Source organism: Sminthopsis crassicaudata, chromosome 2, assembly GCF_048593235.1.
Source record: "Sminthopsis crassicaudata isolate SCR6 chromosome 2, ASM4859323v1, whole genome shotgun sequence".
NCBI classification, from domain to species: Eukaryota; Metazoa; Chordata; class Mammalia; order Dasyuromorphia; family Dasyuridae; genus Sminthopsis; species Sminthopsis crassicaudata.
The window spans coordinates 372,779,751-372,790,852 of NC_133618.1; the positions used below are offsets into that span (position 1 = coordinate 372,779,751).

Sequence of the window (11,102 nt, forward strand, 5' to 3'; positions counted from 1 at the left end):
GATCATCCATAACTGCCTACTCTTTCTCAACAACCCCCCTCCCTCCATCATTTAATTTGCAGCCAAGTCCTATCCATTTTACCTTTGCTACATATCTTGGATATACCTTCTATTCTTCTCTGATACTGTCAGTAAGCCCTCATTACCTCAAACTACACCTCAATAACTGTAAGTGGGTCTCCCAAGTCTCAAATCTCTCACCATTCCAGTACATTCTCCATTCAGCTACTGAATTTTCTCCGTAGCACAGATCTGTCATTCCCCCATTCAATAAACTCCAGTGACTCCTCATCACTTTCAAGTTCAAATACAAACTTCTCTTTCTGACATTTTCATTACAATTTCCAAGCTTTTTACATCTTATTCTTCCCACGCTACCCCACTCCCAACACACACTCTGAGATTCAGTAATTTTAGCTTTTTTTGTTATTCTTTGAATAAGATATCCCATATCTCCAGACTTGAGGCATTTTCACTGACTATCCCCACCTGTAGAATGCCTTTTCTTATCATCTCCATTTCCTGTACTTCTTCAAGTCCCAGCTGAAATTTTACCTTCTATGAAAAGCTTTTCCTGATTCCTCAATTCTATCTTCCCTTTAGGATTATTTCCAGTTCATGCTCCATACATGGTTGATTGCATGCTGTCATTCCATCAATCTTATCTCCTTGAAAGTAAGAAATGTCTCTTGTCTTTGTACCCTTAGCACTAATCAAAATGCAGTGTATAATAAATGCTTATTGATAAAAATTACTTTAAAACATTATCTCAGTTTTCTATTTGTATAACTAAGGCTTAGTAGAGTGTTTTAAACATAGTAAACACTTAATAAGAACCTTTTAATTCCATTTTAACTTTTACTACTCACCTATTGGATTTAAGTCCATAATGAATGTCAATGTTGATATTATAGGAAATAAATTCTTTTTCCTCTTCACCTTCATCACCAACATCCTCTGCAAAGCAAAACCAAAATTTTTTGTTTTTTATTTTTTAAAAAAAGATTGATCAGATAGGCCCCCCCCCCAAGTTTTGGTTAGCATTTATAGACAATTAATTTTGGGCTTACAGTTTAAGTTTCTAGGCAAACCTAAAAAAAAAAAAAAAAAAAAAAAAGCATTTGCCAGAAAATTTTCACATAAATGACCTAAGTTTTATAACCTTAATAAAAAATACTTAAATTCACTTGTTGCTATTTGGCCATTTTAGTCATGGTGTCTGACTCTTAGTGATGACATATGGGGTTTTCTTTGCAAAGATACTGGAGTGATTTGCCATTTCCTTCTCCAGCTTATTTTATAGATGGGAAAATGAGCAAACAGGATTAAGTGACTTGCACAGAGTCACACAGCTAATAAGTGTTAAATTCAATATGGAGGCTAATAATAGACTAATAGATACCTAACTAAAGCTATAAATAATTTTTATGACAATATATAAAAGCAAAAATCATCTATAGAGATTTCTCTCTAATTAGGGACTTTATACAAGTGAATAATTTTAGTTTCGCCATCAATTATAGGGTACTATACTTATAAAATCACAGACTTTTTGGACAGTAAGACTTTAAAAATCTAGCTCTACCTTGCCATTTAACATGTGAGAAACTAACATGTAAGAGTATATTATCTAAAGCTACTTTCTTCATTAATCTTGATATAAAATAAGTGAAAAGTGCACAGAGAACTTGCACCTACTTATATGCTAGGCATTGTGCTAAGGGCTTTATAAATATGATCTCATTTGATCTGCTCTGATTTGAGGGCAGTTAGGCAGCACAGGGAATGGTTGAAGTTTGGAAGACTTATCTTCTTGAGTTCAAATCTTGCTTTAGACATTTACCAATATATGATATTGAGCATGTAAAGCAGTGTTTCTTAACTGATCTGGCCAGAGGAAAACTGAAAAATATAATCCTCCCCCCCCTTTTTTTTTTTGCAGAGCTCTGGGGTTAAGACAATTACTTTGGGGATGGAAGGTACATTACGAAGAGTGAGCACACAAAACAGCAAATAATTTTAACGAACTTAATCCAAAAGACAGAGGTCAGAGTTGCAGGCTACCATAGTATAGCACCCCTAGGATCAAATGTTGTACTGGGAGAAGCGCCAATCCCTTCTAAATATCTTCTGAATATTGACTCTGAATGCAGATTAAAGTATGCTTTTTTCACTTCCTTTAGGCTTCTTATTTTTTATTTCATTTTTATGTAATATGTCTAATATGGAAATACATTTGCATGATTTAATATATATATAATTGATATTATATTTTTTATCTTCTCAAGGAAAATAGAGGAGTAAACAAGAGGGATAAAATTTGGAACTCAAAAAAAAGTTACACTCAAGCCATAAATAAATAAATGGGGGGAGAAGGTGCTTTCATTGAACTCCAAGCATAGCATACATTCCATAAGTCAGTATAAGTGCTGATGCAATGAGATAGTTAATGCAGACACAAGATATTTCATAACAGAGAAGCCATGTATTATTCTAAGGGACAGAGAGGTGGCTTTGGAATCAGTAACGCCTGATACATAATGGCTGTGAGAGCCCATGTAAACCAGTCACTTTATCTCAGTATTTCAGTCAATTCTTCAAACTGTAGTGCATATGTGGACTTATTTTGTTGGACAGCAAAAAATATAGGTATAGATATAGGACTCCCAGTACTCTTGGAAGTAACACAGATCAAATAATATCACTTTAAAACAAATGATGCAGGAAGAGATCAATACAACAACATAACTAATCAACAAAGCATGCTCTCAAACATGAAAGAAGGGATTTATTTCAGCTTTTATGGCATTCCTTACTTATTAAAGAATGGGAAATAAAAAACAGTCTACATGACATAAAAAAAAAATTGAACATATATCACCTTTTTTCAGCTTCAAAAAGCACCCTTCTCAAAAATAAATGCAACAAAATATTTTTTCTGAATGTCACGGATTCAATTTATTCAAGAATATTAATTTATATAATTCCATGCCACTATTTTTAAAAAAGTATTTTGAATAAATAGCTTATATATAGAATAAATAGATAGCTTAAAACAAGCATTTTCTTGCCAAGATGAGAGCAAGCCCATATATCTGTATCTAAGTGCAGTGTGTTTCTGACCACATTGAAAACATCACTCAGAAAACTGACATTTCTATTTTAAGTTTTTATTATCTATATTAGAAGACCCACTGACCAATATAACCACGTTACATTTTTAAAATTTGGTTCCAAAAGGAAATTTTGTTTATCACTATTCAAGTGTACTATCTTTGTGTTTCCCTATGTTTCAAAAGAAACAATCAAACAAAAAACCCTTTTGACTTAGCTATATAAATAAAAACTTGGAGAAAACAAGCAACTCAAACTTAGCCTCAAACTAAAACTTTCCATTACTATGATTCCTAATTTTCTGGCTACATTACAATTAAAGAAGACAGAAAGAAACAAGACCCACAAAAGTAATGAGTCATTGGAGTGTCAGGAATTCTTATACTTCCGCATTAAGACTACTGCAATGCAGCATAAAAATCCGCCCAATGACATAATCTCCAAAGTCAACACATACTGATTTTCTTATGTATTTTAAGTTATATTTCTTAAATTTATTCACTTATGAAAACCCTGACTTGCTAAATGAAAAATAATAGCTTATTATACATACATTGGATAGAATTAATTCTTCATTGTTTATGAATTGTGAAATTTTGAATTTTAAGCATTTCTAACTATTTTGGAGTTTCACTTAAAATTTCTCAAATTCTGAGCCCTAACTAGATTTTTCACCCGTTTTGAGCACATTTTCAAATTAAACAATACTGACTGAAGATTAGAAGAGACAAACACAGTTCAGTAGGAGTGCTCCCTGAGAGGGTCTCAGACCATTAGGTTTGGGTCCATTTACCCCAAATGTGTGAACCAGGACAAATCTCTTAACCTTTTTGTATCTCAGTTTCCTGAAATGATGATAGATAGAGTTACATTATTTACCTCACAAGGCAGTTGTGAAATACAAATAACATGATGCATGTAAAGCACTTTATAACCCAAATATTCACGTGATATACATTATTATTTTCTCAGAAATCAGTTTCAAAGAGTGGAGAAGGTGGGAAAAGAGACAATGGATGTTGCCTCAAAGATAAGAATGCAATTAATTTTTACACTAGCACACTCCAAAAAGTATTCTATGAAAACTCTACCTATATAAATATAACATACATATTTCCATCAAAGTCATTAAACAGTGTTAAGCAATACTTATTTTATAGTAATTAAACTGAAGACCAGAGAGTATATCATTTGCTTAAGTAAACGAATAGAAGGGCAAAAAAAACAAAAAACAAACACAAAGTCAAACACTGAATGTGATGTTGCCCATTAGTCAGAACATCCCAATACCATCTAAATTAGCAATAATTTAAAAATCTACTTGGTAACAACTACTTCTCCAGCTACTGGCAAACCAGGCAGAAGATGACAAGTTGCTTTTAGGCACTAGAATCTGGACTTGGAATCAATTCAAAAATAAAATTAAAACAAACTGTGCAACATTGAGAAACTCACCTGACTTTGCTCAGCCTCAGTCTCCTACTCTGTTATAAGAGTATCTATCTCACAGATTTGTTGACAAGATCAAATGCAATAATCCAGAGTGTCCCAAAAGTCTTAGTGTGTTTGAAAGGTTTTAATATCATAAAAACTACACTAAGACTTTGGGGATACCCTCTATATGGAAAACACTTTGCAAATCTTTAAAAAGCACTATAACTGCTGATTAGTATTTAGTGATCATGGGAGCCTTAAGGTCAAATCCAATTTCCTGAGTTTACAGATAAGGAAACTGAGGCCCAAAGAAGTTAAATCACACAGCTATTAACTGTCTGAGGTGGGATTCTGACTCTCAAATCCAAAGTTCTGTCACCTGCTTCAAAGGTAATAAAGCCAAACTGACTCATGATGTTAAGTTTCCTTTTATTAAATTCTAAAATTTACTTTCCAGGGACACTGTACAGAATATCACTTAATATTGTTTTAAAGTACTTCAAATGTTTTATAATTTCTGACATTATCATGTGAAAAGGGTGAATTCCTGCCCCCAATGCACTAAGTAATAACTGAAACAGGGGCAGCTAGGTGGTGCAGTGGATAGAGCACCAGCCTTGAATTCAGGAGGACCAGAATTCAAATTTGATTTCAGACACTTAACACTTCCTTAGCTGTGTGACCCTGGGCAAGTCACTTAACCCTAGCCTCAGAGGGGGAAAAAAAAAATAACTGAAACAAAGAGAAAGAAGGTAGGGAATCTAAAGGATTATATTACTTCCTAACAAAGACAGGTGTTAAAATAGGGATAAGTAACCTACCAGTATATTACAAATTGGAACTATTTATCTAATTTCCATATATTTACTTTGCCTACCAGTTACCTATCAGTATCCTAAAACCTAGAGTTAGGAAGGATTCTGGATAGTCTAATTCAACCTCTTAACTTTAGGGATGGGGAAGCTGTGGTCTGGAGAGTTTAACTTACTTATAGGAGACAGCCCTTCTTTCACCCACAGAGGCCCAGAAAAACGAAATATCTTACTGAATATCTCAAAGGCAATTAGTTTTAAATGTCTTAAAGTTGCAGAAGTAGAATTTGGCTCCATCTTCAGACCTCAAATCCAGTGGCAGTTTCCTTCCCTATTTCCTTATGCACCTGATTTCCTATGTATTTCCTATTTTTCTCCCACAATCTTTTCTTGTCCACAAACCAAGTCTCTTTCCCATCTGCACTCATGAAATTCTACTAATTAAAAACATTCACTTTCCTCAATCACAGAATGTTTTACATCTATTTGAGATTTTTCTTTCAAAGTTTTCCTTGTCTTCTTTCTTTACCTAATCTTTTTGTTTTTACTTTCAAATTCAAATCTGAGTCTCCAAGAATGTGGAGTAGTTGGCTATGTCAGCAAAAAGTATGAGATCCTAGATACAGATGGCAGATGAAAAGTTGTTGGAAATATTGGGGACAGCCCCTAGCTTCCTCAGCTCTAAGCCTTTATCTTTCAATATAATATGCTAGACTCTTAATAGACATGAAATCTAAGAAATGTTGCTATCCTGACACCATCAGGATAAAGTCTGAAGTACTAATGACTTCAAAGTAATAAGGAAATTGAGAATGAGAGAAAGTGCAATGACTTATAGGTGAGTCAGTATTCAGATTCAGATCTGCTTGTGACTCTTGGTTTATCCTCCATGTCAAGCTGTCTTTAAGGAGAATAGAATGATTCCAAATTTCAGATATTCAGATAAGGTCTGATATTTAACTAGTAGTAAAATCCGGGACTAAGAATTCTAATCATCTAACTTGTAGCCCAGTATTCTATTAATGAAACACAGTACTGATAGTGGAATCATTGATTCCACTAAGGCTATTGCTCTTCTGAAATCAAAGTTTATTCACACTTTCTTGGACTCTCTCCTTTCCTGCCTGTTCTACCCTAGCATCAATACTCTCAGCTTTTGGGCCTTCTCTCACCAGACCTGCTATGTCCAAAGAACCTTAATTTAAAAAAAAATTAAATAAAGAAACAGATTAACTTTTTCTTTTTCAATAGGATTACTAGACAAGAAATAATCTATATCTACTATATTTAGGTATTAGCAAAGCATTTGATAAAGCTTCTCATGTTATCTTTATGAAAAAATTATAACACATAAATGATTTAGGGAGTTTTCTAGTTGAGTGCTCCAGAGAATTATCCTTGGCCATATATTATTCAAAATTTTTATTTCTAAATGAAGCTATTAAAAGTATACTTACTGCATGTACAAATGGCCCAAAGCTAGGAAAAGATAACTAAGAAGTTGGGTTGACAGGCTTCGAGAAAATCTCAAAAAATAAGGATGAATGAATTTAATACAAGGGAATTTAAAAGGAATAAACAAAGTTCTATATTTGGGTTCAAAAAAACAATTTTTACAAGTATAGGATAGAGAAGTAACTTAGACAACAATTTTTATGAAAATTACTTTTTAATTTTAGTAGACTACAAATTAAGCTAATGCCATGGCATGGCAGACAACAAAAAATTTTATTGTAAACTGTACTAAATTAGATAAAAGATTCACAGAAAAATAAATAAGAGTTCCACTATAGTCTGCTATGGTCAGACTGCATCAGAAGAATTGTGCTGAATTCAGGATCTAACTTTATGAAATATGAACAAGCTGAAATTCATTCAGAAGTGGGCAATCAGGATTGAGAGAAGCAAAGATTGGTTAAAAAAGTGGAGATGTCTTCAGATATCTTAAAAAGTTTTTCATATGGGAGGATCTGAATTGTTCTGGTTGATCTTAGTGATCAAGACACAATGGATAGAATAGCTGCTTTAGTCACACAATAGGTAGAATAGCTGATTTAGTCTTAAAGACAGAAAAAACATCTTAAACCATTGAAGCAGTCTTCAAAAGGAGATTGTGAGGAAATAATGAGATTCGACTCACTGACGATTCTCAAGCACAGGAGTGTTTGATCAGCTATATTACAGGGATCAAGAACTCTCTCAGATAATGACTTGTATTGGATGGCCTCCAGTTTCCTCCCGACTCTTAAAAATCTGTGAAATCTCAGATTCAAAGTTATCAAAGCAGTGTTTCATCAAAAGAAACAGTTTAAATCTTTTAATTTCTAAAAAGATATAAAAATAAAATTGTATTGCTCTTTTGTGACTTAATAATGACACATTTCAACAAAATAAAAAGCAATTTAAACAAATCAATGTTGGCAGTCTCTAGTTGGTTTGAACTAGTATGACTTGTTTACACACTAAAAAACCCCCTGGATTTTCAGATTCTTATTTCAATGAAAAAAATCAAACCCAATATTAAAAGTTTTAAAAAGAAATAGGACAAAATAAAGCCCTGACATATCACACTGTTTCACACTATAGGTAACTTTAAGCTTACTTCAGTGCTTCAAAAGACTTATTATTTCATGCATATAAGTAGGCATTCCCTCCCTCCTCTATCATCTGAATATACTTGAGAGGGCATTTCAAAAAAGTTGCTATAGTCATCCTTAAGCCTCTCTTTAAAAAAAAAAAAAAAAAAAAAAATTACCTAAAGACCTAGCATCTGAAGCCTGTCTCAATTTATTAGTTCTTGAACATCCTTGCCAACCTGTGGGATCTGTGATTTCAACTTTGTAGCAAAATCCCAGTGAGGAAATTCCATCTTAACATTGAGAATCAGTAATCATTCTGCAATTTACACCATTAAGCGCAAAATGCTTTACACATATGATAGGATTTCATGAAAGTTTCAGACTCCTATGAAGTTCAGATACTAAAGTTACTATTATCCTCCTTTTATGGATAAGGAAATCCAGAAACATGTCCACCAGAGCTATTAAGTTGCAGAGGTAGAATTTGAAGAGAGGTCTTCCACTCTGTTGCCTCTTTAGATTATCATGTTAGCTACGCCATGATGAGGCACTGTGTACTCCAGTGAAAGAAATCTAAGCTAATAGGTTTACAACAAAGACTAATTAATTTTTGTTTCTAAATATCAATTTAAATTCAATCTTTGTTTAGATCTCAGTATGTGGGGGGAAAAAAACCAAAATTATGTCTACAGTAGGAGTTAATAACAAAAATTTAGCTATTTTTAAAGATCAAAAAAGTGAGATTTCATTTTTAAGTATTTGAGATGCTGAACCAGTTTTCAAAATTGCAAAGTCATTATGGAGTTGATACAAAAGTTGGGATGCTCATTTTTCCTGAGAGGGGGTAGAAATGAAGTGAATAGGAAGACCACTTTAGATCTGTACCAAAAGGGATGCTGCAGAAAATATTTTTAGGGGAAAAAAAAATTGGTATTTCCATAACACAAAAAGTGGACACAATTCAAATAAAGAAGAGCAGTAATTGAACTAGGTTGATCAAAAGCTTGATTAAGAGTTGATCAAGATCTATCAACACATCACAGGACAAAATTCTTTCTATAATAGTTCTGGTTTAGAAGTAGATACAATAATTTCTTTAGGTCTGCAACCATGATTTCAAAATAATTCACTATTATCATACAAGTTATGAAAACTATGCATAAGAAAGGTAATGTGATAAACCAAACAAAAAAAAGAAAAAGAAATGACCTAACCCTATTTGATTTCTATATCCAGTCAGAAAATTATGCATTAAAATACTAAATATCCAGTGTTGTTTTGTTAAAAAAAAAAAAACAAACAAACATAGTATAATACAAAACCTGAGTTCTGTATTAATGATAATCTAGTAATAACTGATCACTTTTAAAGCATCAAGATGAAATTCTTAAAACCACACAAGCTTTACACTGAAAAAACCTGTTTTTGTTTTCTGGAGATACAAGTTTTAGTAGAATATGGTAGCGATGAGAACAGCTGGTTCAGAGAAAATCGTAAGTGACATTTACATCCATGTCAAAGTCTGTCAAATACTTTAAACTAACAAGTCTGGGTGGGAAATTGAGGGTCAAAGATTTATGTCATTTGCCAGGTCACCAGTAAGCAAAGGTGCTCTGAACCCAGGTCTCTCTTGAATCCAATACTAGCGCTTTTCATTTAAGCATACAGCTCTAATCTCATCATTAAGTAATATATGACCTTAGTGGGACAAGGCGGTTCCCTATTTTAAGCCTCAGTTTGTCCATCTGTAAAATAAAGGGGTAGAAGAGAACGATCTCCGAATGGAACTGATAGCACAGATCCTAGGATGGAAAAGATTCTTCGTCCCCCAAGGCTGGCTCGGGACTGACTATAATTCTTCAGATCCTGGAATTCCTTCCTAATGCTACTCCCGCTGGAAAAGGGAAACTAAAGCTGGCAGAGACCCAAACTCCAACCTAACAAGAAGAGGCTCCACCCAACACGGCCATTTTGAGAGTTTAGAGGAAAGACAATGACCCCAGTCTCCTCCCTCCATCGGATGAAGGTTTTAGTGTAGAAGTCAGCCAGTGGGTCTGAAGCCCAGACTCGGGGAAGTCGGGGCTGGAAAGGACCTGGGGGAGAGGACTTTCTGCCCCCCCCCTTACTGACCAACGGGGTAACCCGGGATCCAAAAACTGAAGAACGCTTTCGTCCCTCCCTGCTCCGAGCTGGGGATGGGGATGGCATGGCCAGGGTGCCCCCTCGCGGGATGCGGGCCCCGCCTATCCCCCAGGAGCAACCCGCAGCGCCCCGCCCTGCCGTGGGTGGGTGGGGTCGGAGGACTGCGGGTTTGGAGGGAGGAAGGGAGGGCGAGTTCCCCCAGCCATCGCAGCTCCTGCGGCGCTGGCGGAGTGCAGCGGGGATCGGGGAGCCCCCTGGGATGGGACGGGGCGGGACGGGGCGCGGCACCTTTGAGCGTGGATCTCTCCACCAGGACGGTGTGGACCTGCGGGTCGGAGAGAAACTTGCGCATCTGCTCGAGGGCGCTCTTCTCCTCCAGGGCCGCCTCCAGCGCGGCCGGGGCCTCGCCGCCATCTTCCAGCAGCAGCGGCACTAGCTTGCGCAGGTGTTTCTGCAGCACGGCCACGTCCGCCACGTTCTGCACCGCCGACACCTCCAGGCCGGCCGAGCCATCCTCGCCGCCGCCGCCCCCGGACTCCGACATGGGGCCGCTGCCGCGGAGAGAGAGCGTGTGTGAGGTGAGAGAGGACTGCGCGTGTGATCAAGAGAGAAGCTGAGCGTGAAGAGATCGGCGCCGGGGAGACTGGCGAGAGCCAAAGAGAAGAACGGTCTGCCGAGCGACTCACTCAGTGGACAACCCCACCGGCCGACAGCGAAACAGACAGACCGGGGCGCGGAGGCAAGACTCCGCCCTAAGTAGCGCCCATCACGAGATCCTGCGCCGGCGGCCCCGCCGCACTGCTTGCTGGGACTTGTAGTTCACAGGCCTCTAGAATTGGCTAGAGAAAAAAGAGGCAGGCTAAAAAGGATTGGGAGCGATTACTAGAAGATGATTAAGGTGATACTGGTACCTTTTAAAGTTTATAGACAGCTTTGCATATGCTCCGGGCCTAGACTATCTACTTGATAAGTGCTTTTTGACTTGGCATGAATTGTCTGATCTCTTGACAACCCTGCGACT

General features: G+C 36.6%; 1 protein-coding gene across 1 annotated transcript in view; it reads right to left on the minus strand.

Annotated features, from left to right (window-relative positions):
• The window catches only part of DYNC1H1 (dynein cytoplasmic 1 heavy chain 1), a 90,722-nt gene extending 79,849 nt beyond the window's left edge, over positions 1 to 10,873 (minus strand). The window contains 2 exon segments of the mRNA XM_074291247.1: positions 870 to 957; positions 10,370 to 10,873. Of these exon segments, the coding sequence (XP_074147348.1) occupies positions 870 to 957; positions 10,370 to 10,625 (344 nt within the window). The 5' untranslated portion in view covers positions 10,626 to 10,873.
• Positions 10,874 to 11,102: the final 229 nt, after the last annotated feature.